General features: G+C 43.2%; 1 protein-coding gene across 10 annotated transcripts in view; it reads left to right on the plus strand.

Annotated features, from left to right (window-relative positions):
• The window catches only part of MAPKAP1 (MAPK associated protein 1), a 267319-nt gene that overhangs the window by 229830 nt on the left and 17092 nt on the right, over nt 1–20397 (plus strand). For 9 of the 10 annotated variants that reach the window (XM_087419086.1, XM_087419088.1, XM_087419084.1 and 6 more), the window contains one exon: nt 10295–10432. The exons of the other annotated variant lie outside the window; for it this stretch is intronic. In XM_087419086.1, the coding sequence (XP_087275212.1) occupies nt 10295–10432 (138 nt within the window). The remainder of the gene's footprint in view (nt 1–10294; nt 10433–20397) is intronic. 10 annotated transcript variants of the gene reach the window in all.

Raw genomic sequence — 20397 nt, forward strand, 5'->3', positions numbered from 1 at the left:
TCATATAACTATTATTAGATGATATTATCTCCATTTTTTATATGAGGAAACTGGGGTATAGGGAAAAATCTAGTTAATAATGAAAGTGGGATCGGAACCCAGGACTGTCTGAGGCTGAGTCCAGTGCCTAACTACTATATTATGCCTTGAATGCAAATTGTCATTGCACTAAAACTCTATAGTTCTAGAACAATTTATAGTGTACAGTGAACTTTCACCCCTATTACCTTATTTAATCTACACAGCATGTTGATGATGTTATTCCCATTTCATGACTGAGAAAACTGAGGCTTGGAGGAGTGAATGAAACTATATGATGTCTAGATAGCACTTAGTGTTCCCTGGCACATAGCTATTATTTAATCAGTACCAACTCCCTTTCCTTCCCTCTCAGCCATCAGGATATACAATGGGATATCCAGTCCCAATAGCAGAATTGGGAATGAAACCCAATGTCATAAGCCAAATCCAATCCATCATGCCACAGATGCCTCAGTCATTAATAACTTGCTTCACAAAGGAAGTGATTACTTCTAGTTGGCCAGTTCTAGAAATTCTGTGTACCCCTCCTCCCCTCCCTCCCCTAGCATCTGGAGATCAGTGTCAGTGGAGCATGTGTGCTGCTGCTCCGTCCTCCGTTTACATTCTTAGTGGCTGCGCTGCTTCCCTCTGGGCCCAGCCCTGACCTTAGAATCCTTCCAACACTGCCCTGTAAGCAACACTAGCAATCAACTGGAGTGAGTTCCAAAGTTGAAATCTATTTGCCATCCCTGCTCTACCAGCCTGGAAAGTTCACCAAACAAAGCCGTCATGCCTAACCATTCCTGTATCTCCTGACAACATTCTTGGAATAGTTTATCTTGTCTGCTTCCCCTCTGTGTTGGGCCTAAAAGTACAGATACCCTTAAGTGTAGACCTTGCTTGAGCTTATACCAAATTGAGGTTATTTCCACTAACTTGATCTTCCGTATGCCTGATCCTATGTGCCTGACCACAGGATCAGGCACCAAGACGTGTGCTAACCCAAACATACCAAGGCTGGCAGAGTGAAGTCGGTTTGGGAAAAATCACAACTGGAAGGGTCAGATGGTGAATGCCAGCCGCAATCTAGGAAGCCCATATATACTATCAATAAGTATTTGTTGGCTAGCTGGCAGAAGCTGAATTACAGGGCCCCAGCCAGGGGGATGCAGAGAAACCCCTAAGAGAAACAAGACAGAGAGGGCCAAGACACCACCCTGGTGGGTGTCTCTTTACCCTGTACCTGCCAGGAGTTGTTCTGACCCTGACCTCACAGCAGAGTCACCAAGCCCTGGCCTCATCCCACACCTGCTGGCTCAGAATCTCCCCTTAATTGTGGGGTTTGGGAACTGTAACCTCACAATATTCAAAGAACTTTCTTTCCCCTTATCTCTTTGTCCAAGGCTTGTTTTGACAGGTCAGCCTGGTTTTCCCAACCTGGGGTCTCAGGCTGAGAAGTGCTGGGATAGTGGCGCTAACTTGATTCCTTCACCTTATCATTTGTCAGTATAGCCCATCCCCATGGCACCGAAGGGATGCATGCCTGAATTCCATCTGTGGCATATGCATATGTAACCTAACATAATTCTGTATAGGATATACAAATTCTGTATAGGATTTACAAATATAACCTCTACCAAAAGCTCCCATGGTTACCTCCATTATCTCTTCATAAAACAACCCATGTGTATAATCGTAACTTATCAAAAGTATCAACTACAATAGCACATATCATAGAGAAGAGGTTTTGTCTCATGAACTGACCCCAGTCAGGTTTGTAGTGGCTGCCCAGAGGGTTATGCTGAGGCGGCATCTCGAGCTGCATCTGAGTGCAGCATAAAGAAACTCTGTGATTGATTAAACATGTCTGCCCTGGGCTGAGCATGATGAGAGGCACCGTATTTGCCATCTGTTATCTTCCCTGGTTTATCTGTCCTATTGCTGTTATTATTTAACCCCCTAGTCAACACCTGCAAGCCAGCACTCAAGGAAGACTTTATTACAGTGGTGTTTTCCAATATACAATATACAATATACAAACTTAAGAAACACATTAACAACACAAGACTGAGTGAAAGCAAACAGCTGTGGCCCGGACTTTATTACTCCTCAGGCTCACTCTGATGCTAAAAGTAATTCTGTGTGGCTGTATGAATAAAATATTTGCCCCTGTTACTTTCTGATGGGGTACTTATGGAGTACAATTCGAGTAATTACATAATCTGGAAATGCATGTTCTTAGGAAGTGGATTGATCTTCCTTCCACATTTCCATTTCGTTTTCTTATTGAATACTAAGGAGATGCCATCATCCATTCAAAGATGCTAAAATGATCATGAGGAGACGTGTGTCGTGCTTAACTCCAAAATCCCTGGGTCCAGAGTCATTTGAGGATGGCAATTCTAGTATTAAATGATTTTTCTGTCCCTATTGTGACAACATTTTCTGAACCAAAATTTGGAATAGAGTTTAGTGAATACTAATGAACTTATGAAATAGCGGGACAAATACTATCAAGACTGCCTCCAGAAAATTCCTTTACCACATTAGTGCTTTTACTGCAGTGATCGGGTTGAGGGAATATCCCCTGATGGGGAATGTTGGAAAGTCTCGGGGGGGTTTTCTAGCTGTATACCTCCTCTAATTCCCTGTTTCCAGATCTACCCCTTTGAGAATTCCTGGTGAGTAATCCGGGGTTACTAATGACAATGTGCCAGGTTCCTCAGATGGCTGAGAAAGAATTGAGCATGGTATAAAGTTGAGAACGACTGGCATGACAGAATCAATGGGAATAGCATATATGAGATTTCGTCAAGGTCCTGTGTTCCTTTTACCGTGTCTTCATCCTGGGCACTTGAGCTCCAGCGGTGTACCAAGGCTGAACGTGGGGACATCTGATTTTTCCCCACTCTACAAGTGATCTTATAAATTCTCTTAGGAAATGGCATTACCACTTCCTAACTGACATTATAAGCTCACCTGATGTATCTGTTTACCAGGAGAATATCTCGTGTGGGAATCTGACTGCCCTAGTAAAAATCTTTGCAAAGAGAACTGAGCCCTCCTCCGAGGACGGCGTTTCTGGGATTAAACCATCCCAGGTCTCGTTGGTAAGCCCTGCCCTTTGCCGAGCACGGTGCTGAGTGCTGCTGCTCGTCCACGGTCTCATTCATGTCCAGGTCGCCCCCTAGTTTGCATTCCAAGGTTGGTAGTCTAGTCAGGTACACTCAGACTTGTCCTTGAGTTTCTCACTGACCACACATTGGAATTGGCAGCTTTGAGCTGTGGTTCCCAGACATTTCCAGATGGTTAGCCTCTTGAATGGAACCAGTGATCCTGGGGCCCAGCACCCCACTAGATCTCAAGAATGTAAGCTCTGTTGGATCTCATTTTAGTTGTGACCCAAAATTTGATTTTGTCGTCTATTTTTGGGTCCCTAACATATTGCTGGAGACAGTGCTTTTTATGCTGTCATACGGTTGATCACTGTGTGAATGTACCTGCTATGTAAACATAATGCATAATGAGACAGGAGAGCTAGTCTGTTTAAGCCCCGGCCTGGTGGTATGGGGATGTGAATTATGGCTACAGCTCTGTCATTAATGAGTGACATCAGACAAGTCATATCCCCGCCCTGAGCCTCAATTCTTCATGTGGAGAATGAAAGCCCCAGGCTAGGTGATCTCTGAGGTCTCATTAAGCCTGAACAGCCTGTGTGTCTGATCCTGTGTGTAAATTCAGACAAGTTTCAGAGACTTCCCTGACTGCTCTGTGGATGCTATCGATTGGCTGTGTAGATTCAGCAAAATCCACTCTGGTGAAGAGTTGTTCAGTGACACTCCCGGGGGGCTTTTCCAGGCTTTCGTAGGCTCTAGATAACCTGAAGACAAGAGGATTGTAGAATTGTATAAAAAGCTACTCCAGGATTTAACAACAGTGGGGCTTTTGTAGTCTTAAATTCACAGTTGTAGGAAATTGATGAATGAACCACAGCTTGTGGTGTCTGAGCAAATAAACAATAACTTAGGAAATATGCTGAGGGATGGAAGGTTAAATGCCCTAATTTTTGACAAACTGGTATTTTTGCCTTCTAGAAGGGCATCCTAAGTGTGCCTTAGGGGAAGTTGTGCCTCCTGAGAGTCCAGTATGCTCCTCTGGGACGATGGGTGACAGCTGACGGGTCGGAACACACGCTAGACTTAGAGAGACCTGGGCTTCACCCCAGCTTTGCCATTTGCTAACGTGACTCACCCTGGGCAAGTACATCATTTCACCTTTCTGAGGTTCATCTTAGTAATAATTTTAGTAATGATTGAGCCCTTATTATGTGGCAGGCACTCTGCTAGTTTTTTATGTGCCTATGCCATTCCCTCTTTATGACACCCCGGGAGTTGGTATGGTTGTTACCCCCATTTTACAAGGAGGAAGCTCAGGCTCAGCGAGGGAGAAGTAACTTTGCCCAGGATAACACCAGTGGGAATGTGCTGGCAAAATCAAGATCTCCAAATTAATGATCTGGAGACCTTGTAGGATGGGAGTTGCCTAGCACACGTTTCCACAGTTCTTGGTGTGTGGACATTCTTCCTATGTTCAGTCGAACCCTTGGACGTTGCAGGGAAGAGGCATGCCTGACAACACTTGGTGATGGGAGGTTATGAAAGGATTCGTGGGGATGAGGGCGTTGGTCTCCCCAGCTGGACAGTTGTTCAGGATCCAGGTGCTTCCAAGACTGGGGTGTAGAGCAGGTCCCAGAGAGAATTCTCCACCCCAACCCCCAGACTAGGGCCAGCCAGGTCCCTTGTTCACATCCCTCCTGTGGCTCTATGAGCTCCCCCGTCCTGACCTTCGTCACTGGGTCTGTGTCACATCCCTGAGCCCAGTGCCTGACTCCTGATAATAATAGTCATGAGAAGTATTAGTATGGGTCACTAGCTATGTTTTAAGCACTTTACAAGTTTTATTTCACTTAATCCTCACAACAAGCCCATGAAGTAGATACCATTATCACCCCTTTGTAGCAACTTGCCTCACATAGTTAGGAAGGAGGAAAGCTGATTTTCTAACTCAGGACTCTGACTCAAAGGCTCTATTCCCACCCTCTGTGCACTGCTGCCTTTAAATAGGAAATGGGCTGCTGCTGCCTCCCTGACAGAGGTGTGGTAAGCTCTCAGTAAGTCACTGTACACAAAAGGATCCAGCATAGGAGCTGCCCAAAGTAGGTACCCAGTCAGTGTTAGCAGAAGATGATGTGCAGCGCTGATTTCCTTTTATGGAAGCTGTATGGTTAGTTAAAACAGACACGGGTCTCCCTCTGGTAACTCCACAGCCTTGGACAAATAGTTTCCCCAGAGAGTTATATATACATTAGAATTGCATTTTTGTTTATTTTGAGCTGTCTTGTTAAGGAAGGATTTATATGCTGGCGTTGATGTAGGACAGCAATCAGGCAATGTTTTCTGCCTTTGACAGTTGGTGTGATAGTTTGCTTCCAGTGAAGTTTGACTCACTGTATCTGGAAGCTGTCAGAAGTGGGAGCATGAAAAGGTCATGACGGATGGCTGTGGATAAGTGGGTAGGAGAGGAGAGCTGGTAAAGAAGACAAATGGCCTCCCTTGTTTCCGAGGGAAGGGTCTGACCCTGGCCACTCTGGGCCAGCCCCCGTGCTCTTTTCTTCCTCACCTGCCATAGCTAGTAGGGTAGAGCCTGCCAGGCACCTTTGTGAGAGTGGCTTCAGGTTGGGCATAATGCAGCTCATGGGAGCCCTTCCCAGCGGCCCAGCCCTTGGGTACTTGAGAACTGCTAGACAGAAGGAGTCTTCAGTTTAGGATCCCTTTTCATGATTCACAATTGGAGAATTCAACATACTCCTGCCCCACATTTGAAAAGTTGGAAAAGGGTCCTGAATTCTGAAGCAGAAACCAAAAAAATGTCAACTTTTAAAATGATGTTTTTATTTTTAGTGAAATCTTTATTTTGGAAAAATACAGAAAAGGAAAGGATGTAATCCCACTAGCCAGAGTTGACCACTGTTACCGTTTGGAGCATATTCTTTTGATCTCTTTTTTATAAATATTTTTCCTGCCCTTTTCACTTAGTGTCATAAGAATTTTTCCAAGTCAAAGCTTTTCTTATACATAATTTTTCATGGTCGTGTTGTATTCTGTCATGGTTGGATTAACTATTCCTCTATTGTCAGCCGTTTAAGTTGGAGAAATGTAAACTTAAAAGCCAGCTTCCCTTGTTTTCTTGGGCATACGTTTATAATTTGAATTACTTAAACATAGTGCATAAGTGACATTTTAAGGAGTGCCTCTGCCTTTCCTTCAGTGACTTTACACAAATACTTTAGGAAGGGGAATCAAAACCATGCTCAGTGATCAAAAAGAAGAATATTGATTGGATTTCATGCTCCAGTTTGCCATATATGAACAAAAATAGGTGTGCATTTATTGGCATATTTGAATATGTATTTGTTCCTTGGTGAGAATTGAGAGAGGAGACTAAAGACTTAGTTGGGCCGAGTTCCTTATTACATCTCAACAGAATGAGGCCGTGCGGAGCGGGGGAAAGTACCAAACTTGGGAAGCAGACAGCTCAGTGGTGGGACTGGCGTTTCCACTAAAAAGCTCCCCAACCTTAGACACGCACCCTCACCGCTCCTGGGGTGTGTTAGGTAAAACACTTAGCACAGTTCTTGCAGGTAGTGTAGTGGCTGAGAGGAGAGATTCCAGAACCAGGTTTCCTGGCTTTCTTCAAACTCTAGCTTTGCCTCTTTTCAGCTGTATGATCGTAGCAAGTTACTTAACCTCCCTTTGTTGCGGTTCCCACATCTATGAAATAGGGATAAACATAGTAACCACCTTCTTGCCCTGTTGTGAGACTTGAATCAATGCACACAAAGGATTTCTAACCATGCTGGCACATAGTTGGTGCCAGTAAATGTTCACCCATCTTTGCCCCTGGCCTGGACTGTGGCACCGCCTCCTAACTCGTCTCCTCTCCACTAGGCCGCCGTCTCCTTCCAACCAAGGAGACCTGGAACTCCCAGGCCGGGGCTGTAAGAGGTGTCTGTTTGCTTCCACGCTGAATTCTGCAGACTCTCTTTTCAGCAGTGGGGTCTGGGTGTGCTCAGGAAAATGGGCTCTGACCGTAGACTGCCTCAGGCTCTCTGGTACTGGAAGCAGAGGGCTGCCGCCTGTCCAGCAAGGGCAGATAGGGTCCTGTGGGGGCCGTGCTGTAGGAAACTGAGACACACACACATCTCCAGTAAAGCGAGATTACTTAATGTACAAAAGGATTTTTCCCATCAGGAAAGATTCTCCTACAGGTTCCTTTCAACAGTGACTCCTCTAGTCAGGCGAGTGTTTTACAGATCATTAACTACTTGACTGAAAGCCTGCAGGGCAGAGAAACTTAAACTAAAGTGTTGGGAGCCCCTGCCAATTACAGATCAATCCAAAATGAAGGTAAACTATCTCTGGAACTAGAAGTCAGTGGGAAAGTGTGATTTGATTCAGAAAAAAATCTGATTACATGCAACTTTTTTGGAACACACTAATTGTTGAAATGGTGTTCCACCTGCCTGCCCATGTTGAACCTAATGCATTCGTCTCCCACATCTTTATCACCAAACCCCAGACTTGGGGTTCCCCTCTGTGAACAGTGACTGCACAATCACCCCAGGAAAGAGCGTCATTGGGAAAGTGTTCTTGTGGCCGTGCAGAGCGTAGGCAAGTGATGCAGAGATACTGCCCGTAATGGATGAACTATACAGTAACAATTTGCAGATAAAAATAATAGAAGTTAAAGTGTACTTTACATGATAAAAGAAAGATGAAAGAGGATGAGAGTCTGTTACATCTGAGATGGTTACAAAAGTCCTGCTTTGTGCAGTAGGCTCTGTTGAAAAGATTGATGCAATGGGGAGTGACCTTGGCTTGGTGCAGGAGCTGGTGATGTATGTATGAGCATCCCTCTGCTAAATGGACCCAGATTTGTAGCACTAATATACATGGGAGTCCAGAACCAAACTCAGTACGGCAATAAATCAACAGCCACTTTGGGTGTCATTTCTGGTTTATATTCCACTATTGTTCTATCACTTTAATTCATGTCACTATCATCTTTTCATCTGGAACAGTTTTATATAATTTTCCAGTGGAGTTACCTGACAAATCCTATCAAATTAACAAGGTACATTAACAATATTGACTGACTACAGCTTCAGGAGTTGCAGGGCTGTAGAACAAAATTTTAAAACCGTGTCTCTCTGATGATGATTTTTTTCCCCTCTCTTTCTGAGAAAGGAATGTGGGGCAGGGTTTGTCTACATAAGAGATATGCACATTTATTTTGCTTCACTCATTTTGACTTTTATAAATGTCAAAATGAGAAGCAGAAGAAGGAGGGGGAAAAAAAAAAACACTTGCTGCCAACAACTGTGGCTTAAGTACTTTTCTTCTTTCAGGGAACTATAGAAATGTCCAGATCTTTAACAATTAATGACTGGATTGGAGGGAAGAGGGTAACTGGGTAGTCGTAATCTATTTTAAGTGAAATGTAATAAAATTGGTCTCCTGATACATTCTCGCCCTCCTGAAATCATCTAGACCTGAACGTCCAGAATCAATTGGACTTATGACATTATGCCTAATTGAAATATGGTGTTCCTGAAATATGTCTAATGACAAATTCCAGCATTCGATTAATAAAAAAATGCCAGTTGTTCGTCTTTTCCAAAGACCACACAGTAATGACCAGGGTTCAACAACCGTACTGCATTGTCTCCTCCGAAGACGGCAGACGAGACTCTACTGTAGTCTGTATAGTCTCCTGCCTTTGTCTCACTGCTATTGGGATTTCTTTACTTATAAAATAAAACTGAAACGAAGAGAGTGTGTGGCAGACCTAACCATTAGAAATTTGTTTGTATTTGTTTTCTTTTTTAATTTTAGCTTTGCTCTCAGACTAGTCGTTGTGTGTTTTGGTTTTTTGGTGTCTTTTTAATTGAGCTCTTTTATATGCTTTTTCTTTTGGCCTCCTAAGTTTCCTCACAATGTATTGAAAAATTTCTGAGTATGATCCATAGGATAAAATATGTTAACTCAGATAGTCTTTTCTGTTGCAGTATGTACATTTAATTGTTTTAATTATTTCTTATATCTTTACTTCATTTTGCTTTTTTTCACTTTGACCCTGACCTTTAAACTATAGCCTAAAAATTAATTACTTTCAAGATTCCATCTGGGGCCCACTCTGGAAGGCACATTGAAGGTTTTTGTCTCGCTTCATGAACAGATTCCTCAGTTTTCAGCGAAAGAGGGAAAAGAGAGCATCTAGCCAGGATCGCATGTGTCAGGCTGAGCACATTCTGCTCGGTAACACGGGAGAGCAATTGCTGCACATTTCCCGGTTATCCCAGGACACCTTTCCTCGGTGGCGTTACCTTTGTTCTCCTAACACCTTTGCTCCCAGTCACTGTACAATGTGTTATGTCTGTCACAGCTCTGAAAATGAAACCTGAAGTGCCAGTATTTAACATTCTGGATTCCTGTTACAAAGTCTTTGTTGCATAAAGCTCACACCCAGTGCTGTCTCTCCCTCAGCAGAGCAGCAGTGACCTCCACAGCCTGAAGCCAGGCTCCAAGACTTGAACTTGGAAGGTTTTATGTAAAGGATGCTTTGATCCTCCTGTGACTTCCTTTAAATATAGCTTGGATAATTATTCAATGTCAGAGAAGGGAAGAGAGAGATTTCTCCTATTTTTAGTGGGTAAGATTTTTCCAAATCAGAAACTCTTCCTTGTTAGCTTAGCTATTTAGACATAGGTGAGATTACAAATTTAACCGTCCAACCCAGATCTAAAAAAAAACAAAAAAGACCACTGATGAAAATTGGTTTTTAAATGAACCTTATGTTATAGTTTATTTCATTACAATATAGAGGTAATGTAGGGCTAACAGTATGTAGGTGAACTCCATACTGTATCTGTGTTATATCTAAGAAAGCATGTTTCTTAATACCTTTATATATAATTTTTGGTTGCTCCCTCCGCCCCAAATGACCCACCCAGGAAACCAGACTGTGCAACATCTGTGTGCCGTTTAGAGTCTCCTTATGTCCATCTGAAGCCCAGGGCGTTCCCCAAGCCCCTAAAAAAGAGCTCATGTTCATCCAGTTTAGGATTTACAAAATAGGTCAAATGATTACACTGAAATCGCTTACACCTTCCACTTCTTGTGGCTTCTTTTTTGTCCTCCCCTTGGCTTTACAGGTATCTCTGGAGACAAAGTAGAGATAGACCCTGTTACGAATCAGAAAGCCAGCACTAAGTTTTGGATTAAGCAGAAACCCATCTCAATCGATTCTGACCTGCTCTGTGCCTGTGACCTTGCTGAAGAAAAAAGCCCCAGTGAGTAGTCCCTTTTATTTATGTCTCCTTTCTCTCTTCCCCCTCTTCCCCTCTGTGTGCTGGGTGCCAGGAGAATATATTGCCACCGTGTCCTTTTTTCCTTGGGTCTGTTTAATTCATTACCAGAAATTTCTTTTAATCAAACAGGATTGTATTATGGTGCCCAGAGCCTGACATGGGTCCCCATCCTGTTCGGTCTTGATGGCGGCAAAGAAGCTCACAGCCAGGCTCCTGACCTTAGTAGTCCCACCCTGGGGGCTGGGGGCATGAGGGGCAGATTCCTGCTGAGAATTTGCACCCACCAGAGCCCTCATTTCACATTGTGCTCCCTTCCTCTTCTCGTTTGGGGGACTTGACCAGTCAGACCTGGACCTGCCTCCCTTCCTTGCCGATCAAGGGAAGCTGGGGGATTTCCTGTGGCAGCTGAAGACTAGATTTAGATATCCATCATGCCGAAGTGTCAACACCCTCTAGATTATTGGCAGCTGCATGACCTACCAGCTCATAATTAAACTCCTGCCTGATCCTGCAGAAGAGATTGGTGCCGGGTTGGCACTCCTCTGCTTAAATTATCAAAGTAGATACAGTCTGGTTGATTATTCTGGCGTATTATATCTTTGCAGTTAAGTAACTGAGTGGAGTATTTAGATTAATCATTTTTAGGACTTTAGTCCCATCAAGGGGCGGAAAGGACACAGATCACACTGAAATTTCTCCATGAAAGAAAAAAGTTTATAGGGGCCGGCCCCGTGGCTTAGCGGTTAAGTGCGCACGCTCCGCTGCTGGAGGCCTGGGTTCGGATCCCGGGCGCGCACCGACTACTGTTTCTCCGGCCATGCTGAGGCCACGTCCCACATACAGTAACTAGAAGGATGTGCAACTATGACATACAACTACCTACTGGGACTTTGGGGGAAAAAAATAAATAAAATTATTAAAAAAAAAAAGTTTATATAAGGATTTGTTAGTTGCCTGGAGAAGGCTGGAAGACAGTGATTCCCAAAGTCTGGTGCATTTCAGCATTGCCTGCAGGGCCTATTTAAAATGCGGTTAGCCAGGGCCCACCCCAGTAGGTTCTGATGCAGTAACTTGGGGTACGACCTGAGCATCTGTTTCTGTTAATCCCCTTTTTTGCAGTGTCCACTAAATTTGAGGACAATGTTATAAGGAATGACATACTCAAAAAGAATGATAGGAAATGTAAAGGCCAGCAACTGTTTATAATATTCTTCAGGTTTTTGAGATAATACTGACTACACTGGGGCCTAAAGATCACAGAGCCCCTGAAGGGGGCCTACAGACTGGCACATGCCACAGTGCCTCTTTTAAGGGTGGGTGTTTAATTGTTTTGTCAAATTCAGCTATGCTGGGCTACACAGTCTCCTCCTTTCTACTCATTAATCTACACATTGGCAAGAAGGGAGAACTTAGTGGTACGGGGGGGCAAAGGAGTAAGGCCATGCCACCCTCCTTCCCGCCATTCCTGTCATCCCAGTGAGGCCTCAACTCTGCAAGATGGCTGCCAGAAGGGGCTGGTGAGAAAATTGCCTGCTGCTCTGGGGCCCTTGCTCCAAGGCTGCCAGGTTTCTCCTGCCTTTAGGTAAACATCTTCCTGATCCCTCTCACTCCAGCTTGTCAGCCAATAAAGATGTCATTGTTCTAGCATCTTTCTTCCCAAGAATTCAGTATGCTTTGAAAAGTAACATTTTATAAATTCTCCATGTCTCTGAGAAATGAAAGGCAATCACTTACATATTGCATAGAGGGATAAGCTGGAGTGGAAAGTTAGGGAAAGAACTAGAAACAGGATTCAGGTTTCCCTTCCACTCACACCAAGACACTCACTGTGCCAAACGGGGTTGGTTCAGGCACTGAAAGGCAAGAATGTAACACACCCATCCTAGTAGGGAATGAAGATAATATGCACGGCCACCACCTCCCAGTTGCCTCTTGGGATCAGTCAGTCAAGAAGTAATTATTACACATCTCTGTGAGTGGGGCCAAGTTCCAAGCATTAGGAATAGAGAGCAGATGTGGGCCCCACCATTTCAGTATTGACAATCCAGCAAGAGAGTCTTTTGTCTTATTTTCAGACCTACTGGATGATTCTGTGTAAAAACCACACATGTGAGTTTTATTGAGCTTTCCTCCTCTCGGGCTCCGGAGATCTAGAAATTGTGACACTTTCCAGAACAAAGAGGCACACTGCCCCAGTAAAACACTTCCTAAGTCTCTGTCCTCTACCACAATGCTTTTCAAACCGGGTTCCTCAGAGCCCTAGGTTCTCGGGGACGTCAGGGGCCTCTGTGTGTGTGTGTATGTGTGCATGCAGAGTTGGGCATAGGGCCTCCCTTCAACCAAAGGAGTTCTCCTTGTTTCTTTTCTATTTGAGGGTTCTGCATTTAAAGAGTCAACTGATAAAAAGGATTTTGCTGCCTAAAAAAAAAAAATGGTTTGAAAGTTATAGGCTTACAGAATAAAATCAGAGCCCCCAGCATAGCCTTTATCAACACCAACCACCAGCTGACCACTCCAGGCTCGTAGCCTGTGATTTCCCGTCCTGAACTGGGGCCGTGGTCATTGTGAACTACTTGCACACAAACACACCATGAATTCTGTGCATCTGCTGTCACCACTGCCTGGAGTACACCCCCACCCTGACACTCCCTCTCCCTTAGGGAAACCTCCATTTTCCCATGCCCAGCCCACTCGTTTGTCAAGATCCAGCTCCAGGGCCAGGCTCTCTCTTTCGCTTTGCCCCCAGGAGTTTGCAGACACCTCTGGTAAAGCACCTCACACACTGTGCTGTATTTATCTTTTTGAGGTCTGCCCTTCTTCCCCACCCTCATGTCCATGCTGAACTCATTGACCCAGGGACTGGTTTCTGTGTCCTCAATCCCTAGCACATGCCTGCAGAGTTGTCCTCGATGAATGTCTGTTGTCTTGATTGAACTTAGAGAGGCTGGAATTTGGAAACCAAAAGTTATTCAACATAATTTATGTTGCAAAGTGCCCAAAGATATATTAAATGAATCGGCTTGATGCTGTGTTGTTTTTTGTTTTATGATTTCCAGTATCTTCATCAAATTAATTCAGTGACAATCTAAAAAGTTCATCTTCAAGACCATCGTCAGACCACAGAATTAATCTACAGGCTTCTTTTTTTTTTTATTTTTTATAAAGGATTAATGGTAACCCTTTTTATCTTTTTTGTCTGTTGAACCTTAGAAAAAAGTTATTTTAACAGCACTAAAGAAATGAAAGTCACTATATTTCATAAGTTTAGCCTGTGATTTTTATCAGCATAGTGATGTATGTTTGTAGCTGAGTTTACATCAAAAATTATTCTTGGGGCCTTCTTGAATGAATTATGGCAAAGAGAGAGAGTCTAGAAGTAGATAAGGTTTTTGATTTCTGCAATATATTTCCTTTTTCATGTTTTTATCTCTCCTAACACAGTGTCTTGCCAAAGACTGGAACGTGTGACCAACTGGAATAATTTAGTTGTGAAAACAGAGCAGATGTGTTGTTAAACAGCCTTCTTTACAAAAAGGCATTAAGTGTTGGGAGGGTAATGAAGTTGTCCCCGGTCTTACTTGAGACATGTTTGTCAGAATTTTGAACAGAAAAGAAATGGTTTTTAAAACCTTCGAATATGGCCAGTTTGCAGTGTTTATTGAGAGAGCCGCTGTCAAACCATTAATTTGGTCGTCAAGAGGAACACAACTCAAGTTTAATTGATGCCATATCCAAAAAGTATGTGAATAGCTAACTTGGCAAAGGGACTGAGCATCAGAGCGCCTGCAGTGAAACACATAATTACATATTTGTGGAATCAGAAAGACCCAGACTCTGAAGCCATCCTCCATAAATAGCAGCTCTATGGCTCTCTTCCCTTTCCCTAACTTCTCCCCATTAGGCCCTGTTCTCAGAGGGAAGATTTATTGCTCTGTCCCTGTGAGTGTTTAAGGACCTGGAACTTAATGACTAAATAGATACATGCCTTTAAAAAAATTGTACATGTAAATATGGACTCTTACAAATCTGTGTATCAAAAGCCTTAAGAAATTAAGAATAAATTCTGCCTTTCTAGATTAAAAAAAAAAAAACTGCTTGCTGCCATTATTATTCAAATCAGTGATTTTGCAGTCTGGTTTTGCCACTCCTTAGGATATCTTTTGCTATTTTGAAGGATGTCATAAACCTCTAAGCAGTGAATTAATTTTAATTCATTTTAACTGAACAAAGATGTATACGGCACATAGGAAAGGAGAATGTTTTCATATCAGAAACTACCATGGCTAAATTGTCTCAGAGAAATAATTCTTCATCCTTATACAGGTCTAGACATAGGCTTTGAATGCAGTGGGCTCTCTTTCTGGTGCTAGCCTCAAATTCCAACACTGAAACAAAAGCAAGGGACCTTTCTGTGAAACTAGCACCCATCAGAGATTCTTGGGCTGGATTTAAATCAAGTACCAGACTCACTCATGCCAGGTCTGGTTTTATCATAAGAAGACTGTGCAGGTTTAGAGTCTTTAAAGGAAGCAACCTATCATTAAGAAATCAGATTTAAACCTTAATAAAGTAGCTGTCGTCTTTATAGCTGAAAAGAGCTCTGTATCTCAATTAAGTATAGATAATATAAAATCTTAAGGAAGCAACATAATAGAGGTAACCTGATTACATTCTCTTGCAATAGTACAATTTAAAGGAAATCTGATTCTGTTGATGCTGGTTATGTTGGTGGGGGATTGTTTGTTTGGTTTTTTTGTCCAAAACACTATTTGGATACAGGACAGGACTCTTTGGCATTATGAGTTAACCACAACTGCCGGAGACTGCTAAACTCTCTAAAGCTGCTGGATATTTGAGATGAGATTCAGTTAAGGTTATGAGTTAAATTAGCTGGGCTTATTGGTGACCTCCCGCTTAAATGAATCTTTCTTTTCATAAGTACTTGACAAGATCTGTAAAGTAGTGTATTTAATTTACTAATTAAATTAAAGCTACTGAATAATGATTTGTCCACATTGATTTAGCTTAAACAGAAAAGATCAGCATTGTTGTGATCTTCAGCAACCTTAATGGCCGAGCCAGTTAGACACAAAGGCCTCTTGTGTTTTATAGGTCAGAAGTACATAGGTAAGCCCAGGCTGTAATTGAATTGCCTGCACTGCACCCTGCAGTTGCCGATTTCCTTTGCCTTCCCGTTCCATTGTTGCACTGGGGCTTAAGAGAATGTTAACGCGGTAATAGGCACAGGGCCTTCCCCATTATACGTCTTGCTATCGAGCGGTTCTGCATGACTAGTTAAAGAAGATGGCAAGAAGATTAATGAAAGCAAGGCTAATACAGAAGGGGGTACTTTTGCAAGACTTCTACCGAGGAGATATTAGAGCTGAACCAGAGCTTGGCTTTTTCTTTATCCTGTGACCTTTGAACCTGCCTTACTGTTGAGAGCTGCCAGGGAAGTCGACATTTTGATTGATGTTGGTACACGAGTCAGTCTTTCCCATTGAATTCCACATCTGCACGAAAATAGCTTTTCCAGCAGAATTCATACTGGCTAGAAGTGATAGCCAAATTGATGGCTGAAATGCTTTTATGTAGTTTTCATTTCAACCAAAAGGTATTTGATGGTTTAATTCAGTATCCAGTTTTCATAGATTATAAGCATTCACTTATATGTCCTTAATGGGTTCATCAGCTAATAGTGAAGGACCAGTATTAAGAGTGTTCAAAGGTTTACAGACAGAGCTCCAAGCAGGCTTTATGGGGGAATAAGAGCAGTCATCAAACAAACCTTCACCATCCTTAAAAAAGAAAAATCAGTCTGAGAGCCCAGGCAAACTGACTTTGAGATTTTTGTAAATAAACCAAAGCATCTAACTGTTTCTGGAAAGCTATAGATGGGGAAATCTGAAATCCTGCCCCTGTACCCCACCTGAGCCCCAGCTCAGAGGCTGTGTCGATCCACCTAGATGCTGCGTTCCTTGACCTTGTCCTTGGGATACTAGCGTTCCATCTGAAAAGGACTGTTATGGTCTACTTGTAAGACAGCCCCGTACAGATGCAAACCTCTTCATGTGTTCTCACTAATTCTCTTACCTTGCTTGGCAGAGCGACTCAGGTTTTGTTACTAAAATCAACTTGGGTACACCCCAGCCCATACATTGAATCCCCTGACCACCCAGTTTCTTTTCTCCCTGTTTGACAGGGGTGGTTCTGGCAGACAAAACACATTCATATACACACATGCTGATGTGAGAAATATTCCAGATCCTAAAGGAGGAGGTACCCAGGAATTTTGTCATATTCTTTAGATGCTCATGAGAATGTGGGAAAGGGAAATGAGGATGATGTCAGCCACCACTGGATGCAAGAGCTACACCCCGAGGTGGGTGTAGGGTGGACATCCATGGCCATGCTGGCGTACTGTAGGCCCTGGTAAGGAAGGCACTGCATTGATGCTCGTATGGACCTGTAGCCAGGAGGGCTACAGCCCATCCTCAGGCTCTGTCGATTCCCAGGAGGTCTAGGCACTTTACACATTAGGTGGGCAAGCTATGTTTTGTTTTTATTTTCTGACAAGGACTTATTTCATAAGTTCCAGATCAAATACGGTAAGTACTGCTCGATTACAGAACACAACGGACTCTAACATATTAAATGCCCCAGTTATTGAATTGCCTTTTCATAAGAGTACTCTGGAGCACAATCAGGAGCAGGCAGTGCCTCATCCTTTTAACAGATATGTTTCCTAGCCCTATTAAAAGGGGTCTTCATCTATCCTGTCAAAGGGAGTCTGCTGGGGTTTTTTAGTTTAATTACACTATCCAATTAAAACTCCTTGCTGCATTTGGATGCGCCTCTCCTTGGGCCTGAGTGGATATGACATTTACAAGGCTCGCCTTTCAAGCAGACAATAGTGTGATTGATGAGGTGCACATTCAGTGAAGGAGGCGAGTGCCTGTGGAAGTGCTGCTTAGTGCATTTTGATTTATTTATCATCTCCTTCCAAAACAAGGGAGCTGCCAGGGAGACGGGTTTAGGCAACCAGGGGGACCACCTAAATTCTTCCAGGTATATGGGAGGGAAAGACCTGAGTGTGCCACAGGATAAAGGTGGAGAAAACCATAAGCATGGGCCAGCTAGCATCATCTAATGCCAGGCCGTATTCTTAGGTTCTTTGACCCGGTTTGGTTTCCAGTAACCTCAAGCCGCATTCTGCTGTTCAATAGACCATCATTGTGCTTCATGGAACAGTTTGGGGGGCTGGATAACATCGACCAGGCCCTGAGAACTCAGCTGGTGGGAGCCAACCCAGCATGTGTACCATTGACTGACCTGATCATTATTGACTGACACCTGAGGTTTGCACTAGGCGTGCGTATTTATGCTCCCAGCTGCATCCTCCAGAAATCCAGCAGCTCTGTCCAGGGGCTACAGTCAGTGCTCAGTGACTCTTTCTGTAACTCTGCCTGGGCATGTTGAGCATTTAAAAGTTGCTTCTGAAATTTGGTATTGGCTAAGAGCAAGTGTGGCTTTTCAACAAAGAGATATGGAGGCACAATGGAGAGCTTCTCAGGTTGTAGTGAAGAGGCAAACCCAGCATCTTATTCTTAACCTACTGTTGCTGTTTCCCCTCAGCATATGACAGATGGGACTAGTGTGCTTGTCTCTGTAGGTCCTGGAAAAGCGCTGCTTCAGTATAGTGTGTGGTCTCTGGAAGGGTCAACACTCTGAATTTAGGAGGCAGGAAATTCTACTCTGAGCCCCAGGGAGGTGATAAGAACAGCACACCTCCCGTATTCATTATCAGGTACTGCAGTTGCTCATAGGGGCTATTGGGGGCGTGTTTGCTAAGCACACAACATGTAAGAATGTCTGTGAGGAAGATTGGCTGGTGCTGAGATACTCAGTGGGTTTTCGTACATTCTCTGTAAGTTTTCTTCATTTTTCCCTAGACTTATGAATAAATAAGAAAGAGTTTGCATTGATTGGAATATTGATATTTGTTAGAGTACAAAACATTTTGGGGTATCAACTTTTTTTCCTCCTGGAAGAAGCCTTCTTTTTGCTAAGTTTTCACTTAATTGTTGACTTTGGCCTTATGGATCCTCAATAACAAAACAGTTATCTAGATATAATGGGAAATTTGCATACATTTACATTTTCCTATATTTTTTTATTACCATTCCCTCAAATTGTTTTTTTTCCTTGATTTTAACATCAGAAGAGATCCTAATTGAGAAGAGGGTAAGGGCAAGGACTGTTCCCTACTGAAAAACTCTGTGTGAAAGATTTATCAGCTGGATAAATGATGGGGAAAATCTGTTTCCCTTGCCTCCTGCCAAGCTTCAAATTGTGTTTTCATACTAAATATAAATGGGGTGTTTAGTTTTTAAGTTATTCTTGTAGATGTGGTAAAAGTAAGCCATTATTTCATTAAAATCACAATGTGTATTGCTTACAAGTCTCCCATAGGCAACTTCCAAAACAGGATAACTGCTACCAGATTAGCCCTTCTATCATAAATGACTGGAAAACTACACAAGATATAAGAAATTGCTTTCAGACATTGGAAAACAGGCAGTACAGGACTATGAGCCCTGAGAGAAGGGAAACAAATGAGGTGAGACCTACTATCACTTCAGCTTTTTTCCAGGGTTTCCCAAGGAGAGTATAGCAGTCTCACTGAGCTGGGAGACAGAGATGAGAGTTGGGGGAGGCTGAAGCAACTGAAATTTGCAAAATAAAGTATGGACAGCAAGGAACTACACTGAGAAAGAGGCCCCAGATCTTTTGCCATATACTAAGCTGTGCATGTCTATGGTGGGACCTTACAAGGCTGGTCAGAGAACAGCTACTGGGGAGCTATAAACTAGAGTTGGGCCAACCAGAGTGGAGCATCCAGGGCATTTAGTAGGGACTCCAGAAAGGCCATATCTTAGGAATAAGGCTAAACTAGCCCTAGATTAAAGACTGCTCCAATCCTTGCCTAACAAAGCTTTAAAAAGGAGTCTTGAAAGGATCAAACTGATTCACAAGTAAATTAACTGCCTGCCCGAACAAAGCCCATACTGTCTAAAGGGTAGCAACAAAATGCAGACACCCCACAGTGAACATTTACAGTGTCTAGCATTCACTCAAAAATTACTAAACCTGCAAAGAAGCAGTAAAATGTGTCCTATATCCAGGAGAAAAATCAATCAGTAGAAACAGAACCAGAAGTGGTAGGAATGATAGAATTAGCAGACAAGTGCTTTAAAATAGCTGTTATAAATATGTTCAGAGACTTAAAGGAAAATAAGAACTCAAAAAGAAGAGAAATGAAAACTATTAGAAAAGAACCAAATGAAAATTCTTGGGGCCGGCCTGGTAGCGTAGCGGTTAAGTGCGCGCACTCCCCTTCAGCAGCCCGGGGTTCACAAGTTCGGATCCTGGGCGCGCACCGACGCACCGCTTGTCAAGCCATGCTGAGGCAGCATCCCATATAAAGTAGAGGAAGATGGGCACAGATGTTAGCCCAGGGCCAGTCTTCCTCAGCCAAAAAAAAAAAGAGAGAGGAGGATTGGCATCGGATGTTAGCTCAGGGCTGATCTTCCACACACACACACACACACACACACACACACACACACACACACAAATGAAAATTCTAGAGCTGAGAAATATAATACCTGAATGAAAAAATTCACTGATGGGAGCAGATAGATAACTAACACACTGACTTTTTCCCCTAATTTGCCACATAACAGATTACCTCAAAACTTGGTGGCTTAAAACAACAACATTTATTGCTCACAGTTTTGGGGGTCAGGAATCCAGCAGAACTTAACTGGGTCTTCTAGCTGGGGTCTCTCACAAGACTGCAGTCATGGTGTCAGCCAGGACCACAGTCATCTCAGAGTTCAGTTAGGGCAGGATCTGCTGCCAAGCTCACTGACTGGTTGCCAGCA

Source organism: Ceratotherium simum, chromosome 29 (assembly GCF_057802395.1).
Source record: "Ceratotherium simum simum isolate JZ-2026a chromosome 29, ASM5780239v1, whole genome shotgun sequence".
Classification (NCBI taxonomy): Eukaryota; Metazoa; Chordata; class Mammalia; order Perissodactyla; family Rhinocerotidae; genus Ceratotherium; species Ceratotherium simum.